The 26,534-nt window shown below is 41.4% G+C and overlaps 2 protein-coding genes across 3 annotated transcripts in view; both read right to left on the bottom strand.

The window, feature by feature from the left end:
* On the bottom strand, positions 1–23,065 carry HSD17B2 (hydroxysteroid 17-beta dehydrogenase 2). Of its 2 annotated transcripts, XM_017820989.1 has the most exons (9): positions 22,989–23,065; positions 19,197–19,358; positions 15,435–16,640; positions 13,449–13,532; positions 12,919–13,070; positions 7,593–7,805; positions 7,092–7,277; positions 3,632–3,769; positions 1–2,068 (listed from the first exon to the last, which is right to left on the bottom strand). In XM_017820989.1, the coding sequence occupies exons 5-9, from the start codon at positions 13,064–13,066 to the stop codon at positions 1,710–1,712; spliced, it is 1,044 nt and encodes a 347-aa protein (XP_017676478.1). In that variant the 5' UTR covers positions 13,067–13,070; positions 13,449–13,532; positions 15,435–16,640; positions 19,197–19,358; positions 22,989–23,065; the 3' UTR covers positions 1–1,709. The 2 variants fall into 2 exon arrangements, with proteins under 2 accessions (XP_017676478.1, XP_017676477.1); XM_017820988.1 differs by lacking the exons at positions 12,919–13,070; positions 13,449–13,532; positions 15,435–16,640; positions 19,197–19,358; positions 22,989–23,065 and adding an exon at positions 12,457–12,733.
* Positions 23,064–26,534, bottom strand: part of PLCG2 (phospholipase C gamma 2) — a 74,719-nt gene continuing 71,248 nt past the window's right edge. Inside the window, exon 32 of the mRNA XM_017820984.1 lies at positions 23,064–23,144. Within this exon, the coding sequence (XP_017676473.1) occupies positions 23,142–23,144 (3 nt within the window). The 3' untranslated portion in view covers positions 23,064–23,141. The remainder of the gene's footprint in view (positions 23,145–26,534) is intronic.

Genomic DNA, 26,534 nt, shown 5'->3' on the forward strand with positions numbered 1-26,534 from the left:
ACCACATTCCTCCTCAGTGCTCTGCTGCTCTGCGACCAAGGGCAGCCCAGGAAGGGAGGGAATGCAGCCCTGATTCCCAAAAAGCACAAAGAGTCAGACAAGACAGAAAGAGTCACAGCCATGCAGTCACTAAATATTTTTTTTTAATTAAGCCTTTCTGCTGACACATAAAAAATTAGGGAAATAGATAAAGGAAGAAATTGGCAGAGAGAGAGAGAAATAGTCCCAGATTTTCTGAGTTTAAAACATTTTTTGTCACACTTCCCCAAAGGAAAGCAAAAGTCTGTAATCAGGGGACTGATACAAAGCTGCCTGGTGATAAACCTCAGTAGCAAAAGCAGTAATTGTGACACAATGTACAGGACAGGAGGATTTCCCCACTGGGGCAAAGATTAAAAAGATGGCCCAAGCCCTCTGAGCATCCTCTGTGCATTTATAGGAGACTTGCATTGATGTAGAAGACCCAGGAAGGTGACTGAATAAACACTATAAATGCAAATTAAATAGTGATTTTGTCCAGTTGGCTGCAAGAGGACATCACACCACTAGGATTATGACAGAAGTTGCTCAGAGAGGAAAGGAAAAGTGTTCATCTACATTTAAAACCCAGAATGTGATCACTTTTAATTTTTCAGCACTTGAAAAGAAATGCATCACCTAGAATGAATTTAGGGAAGGGGAGCAACCACAGTCAAATCAGAAGATGGACACTGGTCTCCAGCAAAGCCAACATGGAGACTGAGTGAGCACAAACTCCCCCCAAAGCAGAAGGAGACAAGAAGGTATCAGGAGAAATGGGCAACAACATGACTTCTTGTGAACCCATAACTGAGTGAGGAATAGCACAAAAAGCAGAAGTGAGGTGAGACTTTACTGATAATTAGATATGCACAGGCACATGCAGGCAATGCACAGAAAGACCCAGACAGCCACATCAAATCAGCAGCTGATACTCTTACTATGACACTCACTATCACTGTAGGAAGGAAATTGTTTATTTCTTCACAAAGGTCTTGATCTGTCTTCATTCATTCCCCCCCCCAACTAATTTATGTTGCCTAGTCAGCAAAGAGAACACATTCTAAACTTCACAATTATACATCACAAAACTTGGGGAGGGGGGGAAACACAATAATTTCACAAGTTCAACAGTAAAAGAACCAAAACCTCAAACATATTAGGCTGCAGCTGCACTGGGAAAGACTTTCATTAGACATTTCTAAATGTCTCCAAGGATAGGAATATATGTAACTCATTATAACATTTAAGAAGGTTATTGACTCTCAAGGTTGTTTTGTTTTCAGAAACAGGCTATGCATCTGTCTGTGTGCTGGTGATGCCTTGTGAAGCAGACAGGTACCATATAATTTGTGAGATACCTTACACAGAAGGCAGGATTTCATCATCATCATCATGGCCAGGCTTCATGAATGAAGATTTGGGAAGGACTCCACCCACATTTGCTACAAGCACACTGGTGGCTAAAGAGGCCAGGATATAAAGACATAGGAAAACACTGAAATTCCTCAAAAAATGCGTCATCTGGGAATAGCTTTCTATTTCTGTTTATGCACTGCTTTTCCACATTACTCTTAACACAAAGATTTACCTCTTTGCAAGGCAGTGTAAATTCAACTTAACAAAGACAGTACAATAAATAGAGTTTTTCCCAGCTATCTCATCAAGTGAGACAAATGCTGATGGACACCTTAGAGGTTTTTGCTTTCATCTTCTGATGTTCTCTGCTCTCTTGGAACAGGCTCAGCACTCAGCATCTTGCTAATGATAAAGTCATAGCACCAGAGAGGGAAGCAGCAGAAGATGCAGAGGAGCAGGTAAGCCCCTTTGCCAGGGGTGTACAGCCCGTGGGGTCTCCTGGCCAGCAGAGCGTGCAGGACATCGCCCAGCACAGGGGACAGGTCGGGGTCACAGCAGGTGGGCATGTGGAGGAGGTAGCTCCTCAGCCCCTGGAGATAGTCCTCACCATAGGCCTGCCTGGTGTCTGCTGGGAGGTTCTCCATCAGCTCCTTTTCCTGCTTATCCCACAGGTCAGATGTGCCTTGTATACCTGCAGTAGCAACATCACAGGATAGCAAGTGGGTTTGGGGCTGAATATTAAAAAAATCATCTGAAATTCATAGTCAACAAGTTGTTTTCCATCACCAATCTGATTCACAATTGTTCTGAACTGTGTCAGTGAAGAAGAAACACCACAGCTGGTTACTGCAAGGGCTTTGACTTGGAAAAGAAGGGAAAGCACAAAGTTCAGACTACACAAAAAGCATAAGGTTCATGCATCACTTGGTTACCAACTCTACCTAAAAAGGCTCCCTCACAGCCAAGTCAGCATTTTTTCTTTTTCTCTCTTCCAGCCCTTTGCCATTCTGTCCTTATTCATTTTCTGGTTGTTTCCAATCAGTATTTATTAACAGATGTCAGCAACTGAGGACAGACAGGCAAACTAAGATGAACAGGATTCAGCTGGGTTGGCCAAGTGCTAAGCTCCCCTTTCACAAGTGACATTAGTATTTCAATAACTAATTTCATGAAGGATGAGCCTTGTGTTAGGATAGATTTAAAAATATAAATAAATCTATTTTTCCACCCCATCTGCATCATGTAGGAATAAAAGCAGTGGCTTCTCCAATACAATTATTGCTTTAACATCAAGAATTAAGCATTGGAAATAAAGAAAAATCTTTAAATAAATATTTAAATCTCAATTCCCAGGACTCATTTTGATCCATAAGTCTGAGCAGTGCTAAGCAGGGCCCTGAAGGTAAAGCCTCAGGCAGGTTCCACTGACCACACAGGGCTGTCAGAGCCCAGTGCCCTGCAGGGCCCCTCCCCAGGAGGGGAAGGGACATTTTATGAAAAAGACCACTTTGCTTTTAATCATCATAAAAATTGTCTCTATGAAGTCATCAGGGTTTGCTGAGTAGAGAGCAATGGGATTTGATGTTGTCCTCAGATAGCTGCCAGGCATGCCCACAGAACAGGGACCTGTGTGACACCAGGCAGGCACAGGGTGCAGCCAGAGCACATGCAGTAAGAGATGAGTCTGGAACCCAGACAGGCTCTGCAAGGAGTGCTTGGATCAGTGGAAGGAGGAGAAGGATTTGGAACAGAAAGCAGCGGGAGCACAATAGAGGGAAGGAGAGGAAAGATCAGAGGCTACATAGAGTGGTATCGACAGCAGGTAAGCGGGATGACAGGTATTGCTGCAGATACTGCCATGCAGGATGGAGCAGCTCAGTAAGGAGAGCTCTGATGCTGAGGAAGGCAGGACTGACAGAGAGACCTGGAGCTCTCATGCAGAACAAGCAAGTCCTAACACCCAAATCAAACACACTTGGTTCATCAGCTTCAACCGAGCTGGAGCAAAGGGAAGGCACCAACTGCCTGAACTCACAGCAAAGACAGCTGTGCCCAGGAGAGGCAGAGGCAGGCAGTGTGCTGTACTGGAGGGAGTATCTCTCACAAAAAACACAGATCTTAATTCTCATAACCAACATGAAGAATAGCAAAAAAAGTCTGGCTCCTGAACATCGCTCAGGGCTCTGTTTGAGGATGCTGGACTACAGGGAAAGAGGAGAGGCAGAAAGAACAACCCAAAATGTCAAACACCAACCTGTTCTGAAGCCTGACGGATGAATTGCAGCAACTTTAATTCCCCATTTGGAAAGCTCTTGCCTCATTACTCCAGAAAACATGGACAGAGCTGCTTTTGATGCACCGTACGCAGCATACCTCGGTAGCGGAATGCCTCCTGCAGGAGCAATATAAACATGATAAACTTCGGCGGTGGCTCTTTCCAGCCTTTATTTTCATGATTTAGAAGGAAGATTATAGCACAACAAGAATTATGCATCTCTCACTGAGGTTAAAGACAAGTCAGTGAGGGAATCATTTCTTGCTAGAGGTTAAAAAAGAGTGAAAGTTGTAAATTAACAGTTGCTTATGGCAGTTATGCACAGTAACACCTGATAAGACACCTTGTAGGGCAGAAAAATAAACTGTATTGCATTTAAGGGTAAAAACTGCTGAAAGTTATGACTGTTGGTTTGAGAAACACAGATGATGTTTTGGTTCATACAAATAGTGAAGCAGTAGTTTTATGCTCCTGTTCTCATCGCTGTAACACGAATTTCAAGCTCCTACAATAAACCATAGTTAGAACAGGGTAAGTAATCTCAATTCCAGCTTTATAAAGCCAACTTATTTTCCTCTTCTTTCCAGACAGTTTCAGAAAGACCAGAGACAACAGTGCAGAAAACCTCTGTGTACAAATCAAAGCTGGAATCTCGCTCTGCAGGTGACAGGACTTCCCCAAGACCCATCATAGAAGCAGATTCCCAGCCTATAGTTATAACACATCTGCTCCAATCCCAGAAGCATTTGTCCACATGAAAAAGATAAGAAAGCAGACAATATTTTGGGTGAATTTAAAAGAAATCTCTATGTTTACAAAAACAAGCTTCCAGAAAACAAAATTTTCCAAATTCAGAGATTTCCTTTGTCCTGGAAACCATCAGACTGTCCTTTATCCAGCTTTAGAAAAATCCATGCTTTGGTTTGAACATGTTGTCCTTCTTCAGCCCTCCCACTTCCTCCACAGGGTTGGTGTTATCACCACACAGAGCAGCTCTGCCAGGTTTAGGGTCATCACAGCCACCACGGGCTGCGCTGGCAGCAGGGAGGAGGGGATGGAATGGATGGCCCTTCCTGAGGCACATCCCTCCTCCTGCCTGCATGGCCAGTTGGACATATCCTCCCATACAGCCTCTGTTTCACGTATTACACATTCACCTCAATGTGTTTGAGTCCTTTAAAAGAAAAGACTTGGATACAGGGGAATTTTCAGGTAAGCCACCAGTGCCTTCTATTGGGTATTGCACTGCAAAGACCGGGGTATCATCTTCTCACACAGAATCATTTCTTTAAAGAAGTCAGGCCAATTATTTGTTAATTATTCTTCTGTATGCACCTGAATAAGCTGGAGTTTCAATTGGTTTGAGCCAATTGAATCACATACTTTTCCCTTTGAGGTCAGACTAACCTGGGTCCAGTTAAATGAGCTCTACGCAGACAGGAAGAGATTCAGCACAATGAGACCTCACTGACTTTTCCACTAATGTTTTACTAAAGGACCCTCAGACCCTGCATTAAGAAGAAGTTATTCACCCAAAGCAGCCTGCGGGCAAGAACATCTCTGCAGACAGCTATAGTTTAAGCAGGGTCATTTTCAACTCCTGTAAGGGCAAATTACTCAGCACAGGGAAGCTCTCCATTTATCCCTGCAAGGCAGCTCAGGGATTCATGCCAAGAATTAAGACATCTGCCCCAAAACACCAGTGCAGGCTTCACCTGGGCACCCAGAGGAAACAGAGGTCTGGCCTCAGCCTCTGTGCTTGCAAGAGCTGGTGGGCAAAGCAGCACCAGAAAGGTCCTTCTGATAATTCCGTCCTGATTTCTTAAAGTGTCAGCAATGAACTATGAACACAGACTCATACAGGCAACTGTTACATAAAAGAGTTTGCTCTGTTTACACTGATACTGTGAGAAGAACACAGGAGTTATTCTGTATATTTAAATATTAAGACCTTGTTTAAGTGTTTTCACAGCAAGATTACAACTCTCCATACATTTTAGATCTGGAAGATTCAAGACAGCTTTATTCGGGGCAATTGTTTTAATATAGAGAAACTTCAAAAGTAGTAACTGAAACAGGTAACATTTTTCTTGCTAACATTTTACCTGGAACTTTCTTACCCTGAGCCTGCCTTGTCTGTTTTCTCACTTCCATATAGTTTCCCCATAGATACTTCCTTCACCACCCACCCCAACCCCTTTTTTTTGTAAATTAATTTAATTTTCACTTGTAGCACCCATCCAACCAGGCAAGGGAAGTTGCAGGGGTTGAAGAAGATAACTTCTGAAACAGAGCTTCCTGTGTGATTAGTACCAGAGTAGTACAGCTGGACCTTCCTTTTGAGTTCAAAATTCTCCTCTCAGGCTCTTCCTCTGGGCTGGACTCTTTACAGCACCCACCAGAGAAATTACACTTATGCAAATCCTTGTATAATTTCTAAAATTGTGCATGAAGGAAAACAGAAGTTCTCACTGCAAACATGCAGATATAGAACATCTTTGGGATTATAAAGAGAATACAGTTGACAGTGTCAGAGCCAGACTGCAGCCACATCCTCATGTAAGCTGTGAACACCAGGTCACACCTTCACAAGCCACCCCAGCAATACAGCAGGATTTGGGTGAACTCCAATTGTACAGAAGGGTCCAAGCAGATAGAGCAAAGGAAAATTTGGGAAGCACATGATACAGTAAAGACTTAAGAATTCTGAAACCAAAATACTTTCCAGCAGCATGACATCCTGCTTCTAGCAGGTCGCAGTTTCAAAGGAGCATTCTTACTCCTCAGCTGTTGGCTACCAGATAATGTATTACATTACTTCCTACATATTGGCATCTCAGCTGTCCTCCTAGAATAGCAGGACATGTTATACATATATATAGCATGAACAATTTAGGGGAAAAAACTGGAAAGCACAGGGTAATTTTTTAAAAGGTTGTAGGTTTGGGGTTTGGGTTTTTTTAATAAAAATTTACCACTTCGCTAATAAGTTAGGCCTAGGGATTTCTAAGAAGATATCCAAAATATTTTTAAATAAATATAAACAGAAGCTCTTCAGCTCCCAGATTATCAGTAGATACCACACACTGAGGTGGTCCCAGACTTCCAGCTGAACATGTTATAGAAATATCTGTGAGGTACCACCCATCTTTATGGAAGCTCACAAAGTTATCACTCATAGCATCTAGAACACAAGATCTGAATTTTACTGTCTTTTCTGTCACAGAATACTTTTAGCCAAACCAAACTCTTCTTTAAAAGCTGTTTTCTGGAAATAGTCTCCCAAACAAAAAAAATACTGAACTCATTCCCTTAATATTAATTCTCTTGTGTATAGACAAGAAAGACTGACTGACATCTTCCTCAGAATTTTTGCCAAGGAAGTTCACTGTTTTATCTGTTGTTCCAGAAATTTATCTGGTGCTTTGGCTCAGCTCACCTGCCATGCTGGACATGTTAACCAGCCTCCCCTGTGACTTCCGAAGTAACGGTAAGAAGGTCTTGGACAATTCCACGGCCCCAAAGAAATTCACCTCCATGCACTGCCTGTAGTTGCTCATGGGGAGCAGCTCACCATCAGCAGGGAAGCCCAGGATGCCTGCATTGTTCACAACACCCCAGAGTCCTGGGAAGAGGAGAAAGCACAGAAAATACACAGCCAAAAAGCAGGAAATCAACGGCATAAGGATTACACTGATGAGAGGGATGGTGCCTCCGGACAGAAGCAGAGATGATCTGCAGCTGCAGATACACATTCCCCGCTCCATGAACAGTCATCACCATTTTCCTATGTCCCAGAAAGGAGGAGTCATCCTGACTGCCCAAGGCCGTGCCATGGAAATGACCTACACACACAAGCCATGATGTAGCCAACAGTTAAGAGATGCACCTGGTGAGCAGCTACACTAATGCTCCCACTAAAATGGAATAAAAGCTGTACCTGTACTTTGCACCTTCTCTGAGACTTTCAGATAGGCTTCCTTGACTTGAGTGGCATTGGTTACATCCAGCTGCAGGAGAGAGAGTCTCCCAGAACAGCTCCGCTGCAGTTCCTCAGCTCCAGGTCCGTCCTTATCCAAAACCCCAGCAAACACAACAAAACCTAAGCTATCCAGGTATTTAGCCAGTGCGTGTCCAATCCCGGTGTCGCTTCCTGAAAGCATCCAAAAGACACTTGAAAAGTGGGTCTGTCCTATACTGTCATGAGAAGAAAAAAAAAAAAAGTAAAAAAATACACACATTGGAAATCCATGCAAATGTAAACAAATAGATGATGGCAAAGTCCCTGAAATGCATATGTCAGTAGGAAAAGAGGTTCAGATCTGAAGGCTGGAGGAGCTGGACCTCTGAATGTTCCACAAAGATTGACAGATCACGTTCTCTTGGCTCAGAGCTGATGGCACCAGCTCGTGCTCTTCCACTGACAGATTCTATGAACTTGCTTCACACATACAGAGGAAATAAAACCCTAGATTGGTTTTATACAAATATGCAGTCCCAAACCTGATAACAAAAGTATCTAAGAAAAAAAAAGAAAACACACTAATGTTTTAATTTGAAATCTCTGATGGGCAAAGGAATTATAGGGCATTTTTCCATTCAAATTCTTGGGTTCTATTTTTTAATTCAAAAAAGGAGCATTGTTTTATTCAGACATCTACCACCCAGATCCCTCTGATAAGCACCTTTTTCTTACAGTTTGTAACCAAGACAAAGCTAAGCAACTGTTTCTTTACCTGCAAAGGAGTTCAATGCTTTCAAACCCTATGAGGGCTTCAGAATAGCATCTTTGTGCTAAGTCAGCTATTTAATTCATTCAAACTTGAACCAGAATTTCTCTTATCCTGTCTATGCTCTTCTCAACTTATTCTCAAACTTTATCTATATGAAGCAATGACCCATCAACTGCAGGAAGCAAACACACAATGGCCTTTGGGATCACAGTTGTGCAATTCCTCCCACCAGGTACAGATGATGAATATTTAACAAATAATTTGATTGATTCACAAGTCTATCCCTTTGACCCAGCATTTTGCTGCTGCTATTGAAAGAATCATAGAATGGTTTGGGTTGGAAAGGACCTTAAAGATATCTCATTCCAACCCCCCTGCTATGGGCAGGGACACCTTCCACTAGAGCAGGTTGCTCCAAGTGCCATCCAAAATGGCCTGGAACAATTCCAGGGATGGGGCAGCCACAGCTTCTCTGGGCACCCTGTGCCAGGGCCTCACCACCCTCACAGGGGAGACTTTCTTTCTAATATCCAATCTAAACCTACTGTCTTTCAGTTTAAAGCCATTCCCCCTTGTCCTGTCTCTCCCTGCCTCTGTCAAAAGTCCCTCCCACAGCCAGAGGCGGGGAAGGAGTTTATAGGGACTGTGCATCAGGAGTTTTGCAAAGGATATCATGAGGAAAATGAGGAGTTGAAGACATTAATACAGTTTTTGCACTGTAAAGCAGAGACACATCAGCCTGTTCTGCACCACACCCTCCACTGTAACCAGGGCAAAGAAAGCTCCTGGAGATGCTGCTCTGCACCGAGATCCACGGAGCTACCCCAGGGCTTGACTATCTCCTGCAACAGCAATTTACTACATAAACACTCAGCTTCCAAACTCTGGAAACCTGAATGTGGGACAAAGGATTGGAACTCCTGCCAGTTTTTTTTACTGTTTTCCTGTTTATGAAAGAGCTGCAATACTCCTACTTAACCCGACTATAAACTTCTAAGGGTTAGTCTGTGATTTCAGCACACCAAGGCAGATACAATCACAGTTATTCACAGGTCTGCTCCTGCACTCAAAGTCTAGTCAATAGAATTTGACTGCCAAAGAGACTCATCATAATCAGGTTAGATCTTAATCTCTGGATTCTGTCTTTTAACTGGGGCTTTAGTTCTGAAAGGTGAAAAAAAATTAATTCCAGGTGGCTTGAAGGAAACACATACCAAACGCCTGGATCAATCAGTGCAAGATGAAGAAAAGGATTACTCATGCTCTATTTAATTCCTTAAAAGAAAATGCATCTGTTTTTTTGGCATTTTAGAAGTCTGCAATTTGTTGAAGATGCAGTAGAGTATTACAAGTATCACATTAAGCTTCTCCAGCCCTGACCTGAAAGAACAAACCTGCATTCTTAGAATTTCCTTAAGAGACATGAAGAGGCCTGCAAATATCCCAGAGACATGACAGATTTCTAGGTTTGGGGGTGGAGCATCATTCCTTCTTTTCCTTTTAGTGGAAAAACCCTACTTTTGGGTCAAATCCTTCCCTTTTCATCCTTCCCAGAAAGTACACAGCCACAGCTAAATACTACTTAAGTTTTACAATGCGGCTTTAACTTGAGAGTGGGCAGAGTACAGCTTGAACGTGGGACTGGGGTAGCAATCCTGATAAGGAAATAACAGTAGTGTTTATCTGTGCCTTATACTGGGTTTGTCCCTGGCCTTTTTGGCAGGGAAAAAAAAAAAAAAGTATGATTTGAGTTTCAGACCTGTTTCTGAAGTCCAGAGAAACTTTACACTTCAACTCCTAGAACTTAAACAGTAGTTCGGTCTCTATAGGGAAAAAAAATATATAATTCCCCCTCAACCACACTCCTGCAAGAGTCTTGTCTGAAACAATTTGTGAATTATGAGAGGATTTATTATAAGGAAGGCAGTCACTACTGACTGTAACTGAATCATTACTGAGAATTTATGATTGACTCATGCTGAGCATAAAACACCGAATCACACACCAAGAATGGAAAGACCAAATTAACTGGAGAAATTCATCCCACGGCTCACAGAATAACTGAGGACAGAATTCCACAATTCCTGTTATTTTGGATCTTCGTGGTAATTTAATTTTTAGGGAAGGTGGTTATTGGGTTTACCAAACTACACTAAAGTGTTCACATGCCCAGGAGCTTCTGTCTTAGGACACTGTAGCACTCAGTCCCAGCAAGAGGATCAAGAGAAGAGTTCCAGCAACAGGTCTAAGCCTGCTCACATGCCCATAATTATTCATGTGGAAAAGCACTTTAACAACTGGGCACAGTCTTCCCTTATCCCAGTACTCCGGTAACTGTGGGATTAAACAATGCACAGCAGCACCAGCACCTCCCTCCATCCAGAGAGGACCAGAACAATATAGGACAAAATCCAGGGAGAGAAGCAGAGATTACTCCAGCCTCTGGCCAAAGGCAGCCAGAAACTGTGGCAGCTGCCCAGAAACAGCCACATTCCTCAACCCTGAGGGGCTGAAAGGGGGGGGGGGAAAGAATCAAAAATCACCATTTTCCACAAAGTGCCTGCCTCAGGTCTTGTCTAAACTGGAGAAAATTACACCAAAATCTATTTAAAGGCACCTTGCAGATGCACATGGACACACGTCCTATAGTTGGTATGGGGAAGAATACTACAATCAGAACAATTTAACCAAGACACATGCTCAGTAAAACTTTTGTTTCAGTAGATAGAGGGCTTGATTGATTGCACAGGATTCAAATAAAGACAAAAAAATAGCCTCCTCAAATAAATCAGCTGTCAGAGATGTCCAAACTTAGATTTCTTCAGGATATTTGCAGCACATTCACTGACTGGACTTTAACCAAATGTTCTTTACTCCTTTATACCATCCTAATTCACATCCTCCAGAGCAGGTAAGCTCCCAGAGAGTGTTTTTTCCTGAAGATGTGCAGTCTTACAAAGAGCAAGGAGATGCCCAAGTGCAAGAGCAATCCCTGAGCCTGCAGAGGTGGGATAGGATTGCTCCCAAATTCCCCCTGCCAATACCCATCTTCATCTGATACACCTGCAGGGAGAAACCCAGCTGGCAGATAAACTGCAAGGGCAGAACTTGCCCCCTCTCAACTTTTACATTTAATCCCCATATTAAAGCTTGCTAGGCAAATCTAAATTATTTCCAGGTGTCTCTATAAAACAAAATGAAATTCTGCAAGAAATTGCTATATAAACCAAAACAACTTAATTCAGCTTTCCAGAGGGAAAAAAAAAAAACCAAAAAAAAACAAAAAAATAAAACAAAACCCAGCAAATTAACAGTGCAAGAAGCAGTTGGCAGGCACTCCAGTTTAAAGGTTTGATTAACACAAACAAAAAACATCTAAATAAACAACATCTAAAGTTTTACAAGAAACAGGAGAAAAGCCATAAGACTAGAAAAATGCCCATCCCTGCAAAATAAAAGTTTGTTTTGAGTAGATCAGAGTGTTAATAGAGACTGAATTAATTAGCTCTGAACTTTCACTGCTAGTGAAGGGAATTAATCCCTCATGAATGATTTCACACATTGTTTCAAAGAGATGGCACCAAACCAGTGTCTTGAAATATTTGGATGATATACAGTGTGCACTGTGTACACACACAGCCCTCCAAAGATAACTAACTGTACACCCATAACCAGCACAATACATTCAATTAAACAAAAGTAATGAATGAATGTACTGTTCTGAGGGCTCCCACAAATTAATAAGTCTCTCCTAAAAAATTAGACCACCCTAAGTATTCTTATGCTTTTTGCACCAGTTAATTTCACAGGCATGCCTAAAAAGCTACTTGTAAAGATTAAATGAGACACTAAAAAAATAATAGCATCTATTAAGATGCTTTTCTGCTTAACTTCAGAACATTTATTTACCTAGGGGAAAAAAAAAATCTCTGCCAAAGCAAATAAAGTAAGAAGAAAAAAAATAAAAGAACTCTTACAAGCATGCACTTTATAGATCCCTAACCCGAGGAACACAAAGTTTTCCAGCCCACTTGTGAGAAAAGCCAGTTTTTGTTTCCTGCAGCACCTTACCTGTGACGAGCACGGCTTTGTCACCCACAGGCAGCAGAATTTGGCCGCCCAGGTACGTGGAGGAGATGAGGCACGTGGCCAAAAAAACCACCAGCCCCCCAGCAGCCCCCAGCAGGGCCAGGCAGAGCAGCCCCAGCAAGGCAGGCAGGAGGCTCCAGAGCAGCACATTTGCTTTGTCCATGGGGCTCCTCTGGGCCGTGCAGAGCGCGGTCACCCCAAAAAGTGCGGTGACACCTGCGCAGAGCCACCCAAGGGGGCTGCTGGCCAGAGCATCCATCAGCTGGGGTGGAGAGCAGGCACTCACACCCCACCACCGGCTGGGTGAAAGCAGGTATTGCTAAATGCAGTGTGTGTTATATAGGAGCAGGGGGTGGGGCACAGAAAGGGGACTCTGTTTAAAGGTTTGACATAATCTCACTTACCCTTGGCATCAGCAAGAAGCAGAAGCCTTCCCTTTCTTACCTTTCATTCCTTCTGCCTGACAGCTCCACCTTCTGAACAATATGCTGGCTGGATAATGATTGACAGCAATGGGAATGGATGTGATGTAGCAAGCGCTGGCTCCAGGAAAAAAATTAACTGCTAAATTTTTTATATCTTCAAAGTACATTTTCCTGGACGGTGAAAAAAAGAACAGTCTCCTTTATGAGAAATAGTTGGAATTTCCTGCCTCAAAACTTAGGGTGTAGTTTTGGTGGAACTGGCTTTCAATGGGCAATGACAAAAATGAGTCGGGACAGGGTTTTTTAACCTCTGCAGTACAAACTGTGTGGTTACTGTTGGGCTTTATCACACGTGGAACTCCCTCCTCTGTCAACAAAAAGCCTCAAATGACTTTCCCCACTTTAGTGCCCACCTTTGGCTATTTACCTACTCCACATTCAGCAAATACCTACAGCTAGTTGACATTCAGGGGGGTCTGGGAGGCTGGGAAGGGGTGACTGCTGGTTTGCCATTAGGGGCACTTTGTTAGGTGAACACATGTAACACACCTGAGGTTGAATCTTCACTTGACCTCCAGTGGTGACATTCACCTCAGTTTTGACAGGAATCCCTGGCTTGATACCCACAGCAAGCTGGGGGGAAAAAAGTAACCAATTAAGTATACTTGAGAGATTTAACACCTACTGTGCTGTAATCTGAAAGTTATTTAAACAATAAGAAAATTTTAAAAGCCAGCCAGCCACAAGGATTGAAATACAACTTAAGCATATTTAACCCTGTTTAAAAATCCCTGCTAATTGGTTTGAGAGACAAGCCTAAGTTATGACAGACCCAGTTGGTTTTCCAAAAGAAAACGTAGTGCTGACCTATCTGATTTCAGACACTGAAGGTTGAAGCATGCTGCAAACCTGACATGAGACAGCCCATTTCCACATTTCCATTCCATCATGCCTTTGGGGTTTTATGGGATTACAGATCTGTTGAATATACACTTTTCCAGCCAGTGGAAATGTTTACATACCCCTATAGGTAGTTTACATTAGAGATTAGGTCACTTTCTTAAAGGAACATTACCCTCCAGGTCTGTTCATCATCCATGACTGCTGTGAACACTCATCCACCCATCCTCCCACCAGTGCACAAAGTGTGAACTGTATTCACTTCTCTTTGCCATCTGCTGCTTCTGCTTTTAGTAGCGTGCTGGTCTTGAGGTCAGTTATACTTTGCTCTCCATTAAGGCATCTCCTTAAACATTCTCTTGGGGAATTTTGCTCTATCCATCATTGGTCTCTATCACATGATTTAGATGATCTCAAAATTGCTGGCATTTAAAGCATGCACTCTCACACTTTGGGATACAGCGAGATGAAGCTTTTCCATAGCGGGATGAGGGGCAGAAGTGATCACCTCCAGCCCTCTCTGCCCTGCCTCCCCTCAGCCTGTGGGGATGGGACAGAAGTGGGCAAAGGGCCAAGCTGTGGTGGCCACCATGTCTGGCCCCTGCAGAGCAAGCTCCAAGCTCCATCCCTCTGCTCCCTGCTCCCCTGCCATGTCCCCCACTGAAATGTTTACGTGCACGTGCAAATCTCCTCCCTCAGACACTGACTCTCAGTGTGGGGGGTGTGGAAAGCTGGGGATGCCATATGCATGAATTATACACCCACCTGCTGCTGTGCACTGTCACAACACCTGTCTGCACCCACAACGCTGCAGAACAGCTGTGGGAAGGGCTGGTGGGGACAGATCCCTATCTGAATTATCACTGAAATTATATTTTTAATACAAAATATAACCACTGAAGGCTTCTTTTAATGAGAAGCTGACCATGTCTTCACTCTGGTGTGGGCATAGAATTGTATATAAGTGCAGAGATCACACACAGATTGCTATCAGAAAGGAGGGTATGATCTAAAACTGGCTGAGAAATGCTAATGTGGAGTACCCACTTCATGAGGACTCTGCACTTTCTCTGACAGCATCAATGCTTGAGGATTTTTCAGCAGAATTTTGCAATAAGACGAATTTTACCATCTCGTGCCAACTACTCATCTTGAAAAAGCACCTACTTTCCTCTCTACCTCTTTGGGACGTTTCCAGCTGTCCCAGCTGTACAGCAACACAGGATTGCAATTGTGTTTGCATTATTTCCTATTTGCATTATTTCCTATTTCCCTATGCCATGCCTACTCATGCTCCTTATCTCACCTCCTTCTTGTTAGTTTTGCTAGAAAAAAGATGGCTCCTCCAAATTATCAGGACGTTGCATCAACATAACATCTGTGTTATGAGGAGTATGGATTGAAGTTAACTGATGTGGGGCTAAACTCTATCTACCTTTGCCAGGACATCTGTCTTCCTTTCCAGCTTATCAGAGCCATCTCACAGTAACTCAGTGTGCTGTCCCTTTATACCCTGGCAATGTACAGAATCTATACTAAAGCCTGAATTCCATAACCAGTCCATGCCAACACCAAACAGCAGCAAACAATTCCAAGCAGCCTCTGAGCTGAACCGGCTACTATGCCTTTGCTCACCCTCACTGAGCACTCTGTGCATGTTTCTGATGTTTCTTCTTGAGACTTTGCAGATCCCAAGCGTGCCCCTCTGTGGAAGTGTCTTCATCCAAGTGATGACTTTTGGAGGTCAGTTAAAGCAATGGCAAAAGAAGACGCCTCTCATGGAGAACGGTCACTCTGTGGTAATTTGCAGTGTGATCAGCCAGTCTCTACACAATTCAAAGCCAGCTTGTTTTCCTTCAAATTCTAAAGTCACAGCATCTTTCACCCTGTGTCATATCACTGTAGAAGACTTTTCTCAGCAAAAAGCAAGGACACCTCTCCAATGTGTGGCATCTTTACCATAGGCATAAACTCATTGACCACGCTCTCATTCTTTAGGCACAAACAGTTCTTCACACTTATTAATTTACTTCTTCCCCATTATTTGAGGCTTTTCTCCCGACACTCTTTGCTTGCTCTATGTTTTTGAGCATGATCACTTTGGCCTGTGCTTTCCATTGCTGTTCTTACCACAAAAAAAAAAGGGGCAAAATATTCAGGTTCCCCAGTTACTTTGAAATGTGGTGAAGCTGAGCCTGGTCACAAGTTCTTTGAAATGCACCACCAAGCTCTTTTTCGGTTCTGCCTTGGTAATGAGCACTCTGTCTTTGCTCTTCATGGCTCCATTTGCAGTTCCCTCATGTTTATATTTTCTAAAGCCTCTGTAACTTTCCAGCATAGTAGAAGCTTCCAATTCAACCACAAGGCTTTCAGGCATGTCTCTATTGCCTCACCCTGCATCATTTTTCACTTCTTCGGCCACTTTTCTCATGGGCTTTCTTTGCATTTTCCAATAATTTACTATCAACATCTTTTCAGCACTTTCCCTTGATCCAGAAGTACCACGTGCCATATCCAATACCTGCTGGCTGTTGATATTCTTCTGTCCCAGTTGCAACATGAATTACATTGTCTAGAAGCATGAAGCAATTTTTCTACACATCCAATCTCTGTTTCAGCTTCCTCTGCCAGTCACAGATTTATTTTTCATTTCAGGTTAGAATTTCCCACAGAACTCTTCAGTTTTGTATTTTGTTTGCTGATTCAGGCTTTTTCAGCCGTGCAAGGCAATGTCTGTTGCTCATGAGAGCTCCTGCTCCATGTCTTCATGTGCTTTTGTGGCTTGGGTAAAGGATCTGCATTTCGGGTTCTGCAGGGAGGCTCTTGTATACAAGGCTTTTCCTGGAATATAATTTCAGCATAAAACAGGTTGGAATCTGTTTCAACAAATGAGTCATTAACCAAGACAGAAACACGCTTCTAATGAGTAAATACTTATAGGAGCAGAAAAAATATAAAATTATTTACTTTGTATACTACAGCTTCTGAGAGTGCCTAAACACCTTCATCCATTTGGATTTTGTTGGACTTCATGGCCACACAACTTGTCAAGCTATTAGTCCTGGATGCAGAAGCTGTTGAACTTTCACAGACAAAACTCATTTGGGCGAACAGACTTTCCTCTCACAAGTACTGCAGAACTCCTGTACAAAGGTTGAGATAATCCTCTGCCTTCGGCCATTTCTCTCTTCATGCACTCAACCTGAAATATGATCTGTCCCAATTATCCCAACTGTCCCCATTACCCTGCCTAAAGCCAGGAATGCAGCTAAGTACTGTGGTGAATTAAGATCTCTGAACTCACAGGCAGGACCTGAATTAGGGAAAAAAAAAGATTATGTGCAAACGAAAATAAGGCTGTGTAACCTCTCCTTTGTCTGCAAACTATTTATGTAATAGACCCTTAGGGAAAATAATTCCTGCCAAACAAAGTGTGCATCCATTAAAGAAAAGTAAAGAATATCTTTTACCTCTAAGCTACTGGAGATTTTGATTTTAGAAATATAGCAATGGTAAATATTGTAAATTCAGAGATTAACAGTAATTTCTGAAGACCTGCACATGGCAGTGAAGATAAAACTGTAGCACATCATTCCCCAACATTCAATTCCAACAAGGGGCAATAATAATAATCAGAATAACAGCAACAACAACATCTTCCTCAGTTAAATCTCCTGTTACTTTCTCTAATGTAAGAAAGAACCTCAGAGTGAAGGATGTTTGTACTGATGGCTAAACTAGACCTGTAAATTAAGTCAAGGCCTGTAAGTTCTGCCTCAGTATTTATATGAACTTTAATCACCCTTTGTAAATTTTCTGCAATAGACAAAACATCTTAAATCAGAGAAATCATTAACATTATGAGCACTCCTTTGTATTTGCAAGGGAGGTTTTCTTCTTGAACTCTACAGACATCTATGTATCTCTAGGCTTTCAGGAAGAGCTAAAAGGGGATTGCACTCTTTTCAAAATAAGTCATTTTTATCAACCCAATTGTCACTGTTTTCCAAGAAGAGGATAGAATCTAAAGGCAATTAGGTATTCTTCAGGAAGTTATCCAGGAATCATCCCTAGGTTATCCTTATGAAAAATTACACTTGCCTGCCTTTTTTCTGTCATCCTGTAACATGAAACAGCTTCGTGAACCATCAGTATTAGAAGAGAAAAGGTATCAGTTTATCTTAGTCCACTTCTTTGAGAGCACAGACTGTTCCATAAAATTCCCTCTGGTATATTCAGAGTAAAATTCCAGCCCTGTCTAAAACAGAGCACAGCATAGTGGTGCCTCAATAAATGAGAAATAAAGATATAAGCTGTACTCTCAACTGGAAGATTTGTTTGTTTTTCCAACTAGATTTCTATTATCTCTCCCTATTGCCTTCCCTTTTCTACAGCTTTGCCTCTCTGAAGTTAAAGGCAGCATCTCTGTGCCCAGAACACAAAGGATTTCCACATTTTTCTACCCCACTGCTTGTTTCTTTGCAGGTGCTTCCTGAAATGCAACTGCAGTTTTGCCTGCCTTACCTCTAAAAGGGTTCCCCTAACCACAAGTCATATCAACTGCATCTCCATCAGATAAAATTCACACTTCTGCATCTCCTTTCTGTAACTTTTTCTCCTGTGTGTCTCCAGATACTGACAGATTGGAGAAACATCTGGTTTACATCCAACCTTTTACAGGCATGTTTACATTAGACAACAAAATATTTAGGTATTATCTATGCAAGAGTCACTTAATTTTTGGTGCAGTTAAATTCATAAATACCGATGTAAATAAACAGGTAAAACAGAAAATTAGGCATACACGGTAATCAAAAGTCTGATTAAAGCACGTGTAGACAAACTAAAAAACTGACCCCAGGAAAGAGTTCATTCAAAGTGGGGGCATTTGCATCATAATAGTGACAACATTAAAAATAAAACACATACAACTCAGAGCCCCAGAACATGTCTCTGAGCTTTGAGCATGGACTCTGCAAAGGGGATGAAAGAAAATGGGTGGCAGCACGTCCCCACCATCACGTGGGTTATTAGCTATGCACATCTGCGACGTGCCTTCCCTCCCATCTGCAAACTCTTGAAAGCATCGCTGCCTCTCACAAATGGAATTCACTTATTTTTAGATTTTCCTCGCAGTTACATCAGCGAGTCTTTGAAATGAAAGCCAAAGCAGAACGAGATGAAAAACGAGCGATGATTCAAAAAGCATTAAGCAATCAACCACGACAAAGTGTCACCTGCCCTAAACCCATTCTGCTTTCTGTCACTTGAAGGACAAGCCCCTCGCTTCCAAACGGTGAAGCCGTGTATTTTTCCTGTTGAGGAATGGTGCCCTCACTGTGTGTGTAACCAATGACTTGCATTATGATTTTGATGGAATGCGTGTTTGCTACGTACCGGATGTCCCCGATTTCTCCTTCACTGCCGCGGCCTGAAGGACGTTCCCCGTTCCTGCCGCCTCCCAGCCATGTTTGTGCTGCTCGTAAACTGCTGCAATTGCGTTTGAATGTTGTCAGCAAGACCAGCTCTCTGTCAGGAGTGACTTAGTGATGGATGATCCTGCGGGGGAGCAGCGGGACAAACTAGATGACCTCTCATGGTCCCTTTCAGGACCTGTGGGGGGCTTTGATGGTTCTGTGGCAGGTAGCATTTTAGTTAATGATATTTTTTTTCTTTAGGCAATCCACCAACTATGGAAAAAGCTGTATATTCAATGCCATTTTTTGTTGTTTTGCTTCCCCTTATTATATTGTCCATCTTAGACATTTTATATCGCGCAGTAACCTTAACCCCGACTCAAAAATTGTTTAGATGTAAGCATACTTAATCCCATTAAAATCACTATGACTATCCACACATAAAACTAAACAGATGATTTAATAGGTTGCTGAATGACAATCCTGAGACCCATTAGGTTTAAATGTTCCCCGAGAGCCCAAACTCACGGACAATTAGGTACATTCTTAAAAGTGAACACAGATATTCGTGGGCAAGTAAAGGACAGAAATATTGAGAGCCATGTTTTTAAACATGCACACCTGCAGAATTAGAGCCCGCCTTAAAGGCCTCCTCCACCTGGATTTGAGATATGCTAATTGATCCATGCAAATGAACCTGCACCATAAAACTATTTATTTCACTTTCCAGGTAACACAGCTATCAAGTGCAACTTTAAAATGAACTTCCCCAAGTTTTAAAGTCAGTATTAAAACATTGCCAAGCTCCAGGTGGAGGCCATTCCCGAACAGGCACAGGTTCTATGGGGATAAGTCTGCACAGGCACTTCAAAATAATCACCCCCTGTAAGGGATTCCTGCCTGAGCTGTGCAGAGTTTGTAACTTATTTTATTAATACTCTAAACTTGCATTTTTTATTTCAAAACTCTTTTTCAACAACATGTACAAGAGCCTCAGGGTAAGCCTCTCTCTTGGAGGCATGCAAACTTTGCTAGAATCACTAAGGGTTATGCAGGCATATCTTCAAAGGCTGATTTGGGACCTATAACTTTAATTCATCCACCAAATGGAGCTTCAAAATCCATTAAGGAAAAATAACTAGTAACCATCTGTCTTTATTCATCAGGCTGAAAGCAGTTAATCAAACCTAGTGGACATTTTTACTTTCTTCTTTCTCTCTCAGCAGCTTTGAACACAGATGCAGCCTTTCCATAATTAAGCTGAGCATAGTAGCTCCTAGACAGATTAATTCTGGAGAGCTTGTCAAAATGTCAGATGGCAGACAAGTTCTGTGTCTTCTCCCTGGGATTTCTGGAATTTTTTATATTTATCTATATTTTTATATATACACGTATGCGCAGATTCAGGACACAATTATTAAAATTAATAGCTTTTTATAGCCCTTAGCCCATTCTCTATGACATGGTAGATTTTTTCACTCTCTCTTAGAGACGTAAGTCAGGATAGCACCTCTGCAATGAACAAATATGTCCAGGAACTGAACTGAACTGAAATATGGGAATGCAAATGGCCACCAGAAGGCAGCTACTTTTATTCGCTGCTGAACCACATTTGTACTTGTAACTGAGGGGCAAAAGTTTTTGTAAACACGTTGACAGTGTTCTGAGACAACGTAAAGATGTTCCAAGCTACAGGAGTTTCATTCTGACGAGCTGGAATATCATTAAATAGTTCATGCCCAACAACTATTCCAGACACTTGCTTTTAAGAGGGTTCTCAGATACATGACACGGTTTCTATCAACTTCAAAAGGATATACAGAAGTATCCAAGGTGGCTTTTAGATCTCGATTACTATTAATAATGAGCTCAGATGTGGGTTTGATTCCCCTTTTTCTCAGTTCTAACATTTTAAAGCAGACAGCATCTCCAATTCTTAAGGATTTTATGGTACTAGTTAAATATTCCGGTTTTTCAATCAAATTTATGGACTGAAACTTGAATTTAAAAGTACCATCCTAGGAGTAATTTTTGCTTCCTTTAAACTGAGTTTTTATTTTTAAATAAAGTAAAATTTCTTCTCAAATATAGCTTTGCACTGATAAAATTAGAATTTCAATGTCATTTAAAAGTTTGAAGTTTAAAAGTTCTTGCCCTTATAACTGGTTGCAAAGAAGAGTTGATTACTATTGCATTTGATAAAACAATGCAGTTTGAAATGAGATGTGCAAAACAAGGAGAGACTGTCCCAGAGAAAACCATTCCATGACTCTAGAAGAGAGATAAGCAGTGGGTTTTCCAAGCAGTCATTAAAACTGGACCTCCAGAAGCACTGACAGAAACCCATAGATATTGGCCAAACTTCACTAGTCAAATTCAAACTAAATCAAAAAAAAAATGAGATGGAATATGTTTGTATCCTTAGGAGTATTATTTTGCCTCCATATGTTTACTTGCTGATAACTGGTTCACCCATCAGTCTTCTATCCCCACAGTTATATTCAAAATGGCAAATGGAAATGAGACACCCAACTACATTTGGAGAAGAGGGGAAGAATGAAGTACCTCTAGAGATAGGACTCTGTGGCAGAAAATAAAGAAGAGGTATTTTGAAGCAAAACTCTGCTGGCATGATCCTTCTTTAAATGGCACTGCTTTCCTTCAGGAATATTTAAGCACTGAGCTATCATAAATGCTGTAAAAGGCATGATGGAAATACTGTTCCCACAGTACACACAAATGAACTGAAGCAGAGAGGTCATCTTCTAATTAGTCAAAAATCTTACAGATGAGAACTGCTGTACCAGGACTCTCAGTCCTGGCCCCTGCTGCTCAAATATGCAGATACCAGCCTGACAGGAAGTGCTCCTGGAGCACAGGGAAGCTAAACACCATCAAATAATGCTTTATAGACATCATAACACAGTTTAAAGGTCAGCAGAGAATCATGCTGCAGATGTTTACACAGAACTTCTCTGGAGATGGAGAAAAACATGAGAAAAAGTAGGAAGATGCCCAGCTGAGAAAATCAGAAGTGGGCAGCGGAGACTGGAAGGGCAGGTGGGCTCATCAGAGAGGGTGTCAGCATCTTCCTGCTGAATCAGAGAGAGGTGTAAGGCATGTTTACACACATATAGATGTAAATGGGCAGACAGAGGTGAAAAAATGGCTTTTACACAAGGGGCCAGGGAAAAAAGATATTACTAATCCACGGAGATTACGCCAAAAGCCTGAATATGTTATCGTATGAAGATTCTGCCTGTGGCCAATTGCTAACTATGACACACCTGGCCTCAGTGTTGTGATTCAGAGTGTTTCCTACACACAAGATATTTCTCTTCTCCTGTCTAGTTTATCTGATGTTATCATCTCCACTTGCTTCATGTCTTTTATCGTAAACAAAATTTCAGTGTTGACAGATCCAAGCATAATTGCCCAAAATAAATGGATTAAATTTTAAAAATGTCAGGAGTTTATAAATTCTGAATGTGAGGCTCTTCCTACTCTTCTATTGAAGGCATGAATTGTTCAAACTTGAACCAACTTTCCATCAGAGCAAGTGCCCAATCCAAGATCTTCGCTGAGGCACAAAGTGTACCTACACTGCAGCAGAGGTACATTCAGCTAAAATTTATGGGAAAAGTAGCAGTGAGATGCGAATCCAGGTGAGGTTCCTTACAAGATGCTGTTTTGCAGAACTGCTACAGGTTCAGTCCTGAGTACTGCCTCAGTTTCACAATTCTGGCAGGGGTTCTTTGCACCCCACTCTTACCTTTTCTATCCTTCTCTCACACATCTTCCTTGAATCCAAGTCCAGTTAGAAGCAGCTGAGTGGGACTCTCACACCCCCTGTGTCCCTTCTGAGAGCGGATCCTCCATGCAAAACTCCTTGGATTTAACCAACCGAGGTCAGAGAGAAGATATCTCACTGATAGAAAAAGTACAAAGCTGAGTCTCAGATGAGTATTTTTAAGGGCTAAGAATCATAGAACCATTTAGGTTGGAAAAGACCCTTAGGATCATCGGATACATGACAGAAATTAGTAACACTGGAATCTGTAAAACTGGAACTCTGTGAAACTTTGTGAGCATGTTAAACAGCTACTGCAACCTCATGAGGCTAAAGCAGCATTGCACATGCACAATCCAGCATTGCACATGCCTGCACAAACTGGGATATATTCAACAAATCATCCCTGAAAATGAAAGTTCAAGTTTACAAGCCAGAATATTAAGAGGAAAATACAAGGACTTCTAACGAAAAGGTGAGAAGTGGCAACAATTATTTTCATCCGTTCTTTTGAATGACATCACACACTTGGGTGTTGTGCTGTTATAAATAAGTCTTTTTGCAACCTCTGAAATCTCTAAAATGCCAGAGAACACGTAAAGCTTTTATAAAATCAGTACCTACTGTAAAGGAACATGAAGACTCAGCTGAATGGTCTTGAAGGTTCACATTTGGCACCTCACCTGCAAGAATACAGTTCAACTACTAAAATAGTCAAAATTGGACAGCTCCATCACCCAGAGGCTTCAGCAAGTGCAGCTGAAATACAACAGCCATAACTCAAAGGCTGCAAATGCAGCCACTGAACACATGTACCAGAGGGGAAAAAATTGCTCTGACAACCTTTCTTAGAGTGCTGTTGTGCAGCCTCCAGCGTGATGCACCAAACAAGATGTAGTCACTGCACATGAAGTATACTCTTCAGTGTTTACACCCAGATGTTTAGTTTAGCCTGAATTTGCATACTAAATATTCCTCTATTTATTCCATAACAGAAGAAAGTAAATTAAAAGTTTGCAACCCACAGCACCTTCATCCCAAGATATCAGTCTGTGATAATTACTTCAGCTGTTATGGTCAGAAGCACCAAGAAGGCAACTTGTTAAAGAACTTCAGTAACCCAAATAATCTAATAATTTTAATTTTAAGAAGTCTAAATTATGGAACACATTAAGGATGTAACATTATACCAAGATTACCTATAAAAATCAGATTTAGTGGCAGCAGATGCTAACTGAGATCTCTCTTTAAAGTATAATGTACAGGAGATGGAGCCCTGCATCCTTGTTCAGCCCTGGTTGGACCCCTTCATTTCATACCAGAGACAATAAGGGGACTAGAATTCCAACCAAAATGGGAGGAATGATTGTAGTCTATTCTCACAAGGGTCATCCCAGCTTTGAAATTCTCTTCAAGTTAATAAACAATAGGAAGTCCCTCACTGACAAAAATCCTACAGGAAAGGCAAAAGCAGCGTGACCCATTTGCAAACAAGACACGGGGAGTTTGGCTGGATAATATATTCTTATTGACACTTACAAACCCTGAGTCATTTTGATTTCTCAATTACCATTATGGAAGGCGTTTTCTTCATAAACAGATAAAACACCATGGGAGGTGGGATGGTTCTGCCTGGTAAGCTGATAATGTGTGTGTTGATAAGTGAGATTAACTGCCTGCTTTAGCTGATGCCTGTTCCTAGGAGAGATTACCTTTATTTATGACAGTAGGGAAAGAAGCCAGGTCCAAAAAAAGGAGCCAGGACCAAAAATGTTACCATTTGGTAAAATGGTAAAATCTGTTAATAGTAAAATTAACAATAAAATGGTAAAATGGTAAAATCTGTTAATAGTAAAATTAACAATATGGCACTGAAGGGATTCTCCCTGGCCACTCAAACCACTTTCCCAGAGTAATTTTTAGAAGAGTAAAGGAGCTCAAGCAATGTCAGTGAGAGACTTGAGGAAAGAACCATACTAAATAATGCTTTCTCTTGGAAAGTGTTAAAATGACAACTGCTAAAACAGGCCTTCTTGTGCTAATAATAATAATTATAAATTGATTAAGCATGCAATTTTCCTCTATATAATTTTATTCAGCTGGTGGATAAAGAAGTCTTTTGGTATATATTATTTTTTTTTTATCTTGAAGATTACGTGTTAGACTTGAGAAGCCTTCATTATACAAAAAAGCCAGTTACTAGAACATGTAGTTCTTCTAAGTCATTCAGAAGAACATTTCAGCTTATACAATTTGTCCATAATGCATTTGATGTTTGATTCTTCCATGTTCCGAGGATGAATGAAGAATTAAGCTGCTGTATGACCTGGCATTAATCCAGTGTTTTCAACTGGCACAAATTCTGTTTCTATGGGCTAGATACTCTCCAAAAGATAATGAAGCAGCACTTTAAATGCAAAGCTCATTCAGAATTCTTTCACTGCAAGAATCAAACAAAAAATCAGATATTTCAATTCCCTGGTTAATCAGATCTTACTTCTGCCTCAAAAGTAGCAAAAATTCAAAACTAGTTATAACCAGATGCTGCGTCCACAACTTCTGCTTAGTGGAATGAAAATTAGGAGCAAGAACCACTTACAATAAATTACTTAAACTTATAGCACACTCACACTCCCTGTTGAATAGCTCCCACTTTGAACACCTTCTTTGCGTTACCATTCCAGGATAAAACACGTCCAAATAAGGCTTTTGAACAGAAGATAAATGCATGTTATAATGATCTGATCTTCGTAACTTCAGTAATTTTGCCCCATTTTAGCGTTATTTGATTTTTTTTTTTTTTGACCTTCAAAATATTTGGTTCTGAACAAATCCCTTTCAAGGGAAAACTCAGGCTCGTGATGCTTATGAACTCTGAGTTCTACAATCATTTGTTTGGTGGAACAGAATAAATCAGCATGACAGATACATAAGAATGTGGTGCTCTCAAAAATACAAAGATGCCATTAAGGAAGCCTTGGGGGGGTTATCTAATTTAAGCACAGCTGAAGCAAGAAAGTGATTTTGTCTTTTTTGAGGTTGTTTTCCTCTACTTGGATGTTCAAACTCTTACCTAATCCTTCCTCTGCAAAATTATGTACTTTTTGCCATGTTGTCAAGGTAATTACAGAACTCAATGGTAGTAACATCTTTTAAGCCAGTGTCTGTTCTGTTTTCTTGCAGTTCTAAGTGCCTGAAGATGGGAGAACACTGCCTAGACTTTGACCACAGAACCATGAAAATGAAAGCACCAGAAGTGCCAAGATGGGCAACATTTCCTCAGCAACGTTCCTTTCCTTCCTTTCCCTCCCAACACAGTTTCCACTGAGAAATCCACAGAAATGCTACAATTTCAGGCTTTGGTGTTCTTGCTGACAAATCTCTTCTCATCCTCACCACCAGTATCTGCAGATTTCTTATTCACAGACAGAAAATTAGCACAGTACAAAATACAGATTAATGAACACATTCTGCCTTGAGTTTGTTCTACATATGGGATATACAGCACATGATTAGCTGCCTGTGAAG

This window comes from Lepidothrix coronata, unplaced genomic scaffold (genome assembly GCF_001604755.1).
Source record: "Lepidothrix coronata isolate B3197 unplaced genomic scaffold, Lepidothrix_coronata-1.0 Scaffold87, whole genome shotgun sequence".
Taxonomy (NCBI): domain Eukaryota; kingdom Metazoa; phylum Chordata; class Aves; order Passeriformes; family Pipridae; genus Lepidothrix; species Lepidothrix coronata.

Bases quoted from the DNA above. Each gene is read 5' to 3' on its own strand.
- HSD17B2 (XM_017820988.1), bottom strand. From the start codon at position 12,733: ATGGATGCTCTGGCCAGCAGCCCCCTTGGGTGGCTCTGCGCAGGTGTC. The intron at 7,806-12,456 runs GTAAGGTGCTGC...GGATGCTTTCAG, and splicing joins CAAAGCCGTGCTCGTCACAG to GAAGCGACACCGGGATTGGA. The intron at 2,069-3,631 runs GTTGGTGTTTGA...TTGCTACTGCAG, and splicing joins TCCGTCAGGCTTCAGAACAG to GTATACAAGGCACATCTGAC.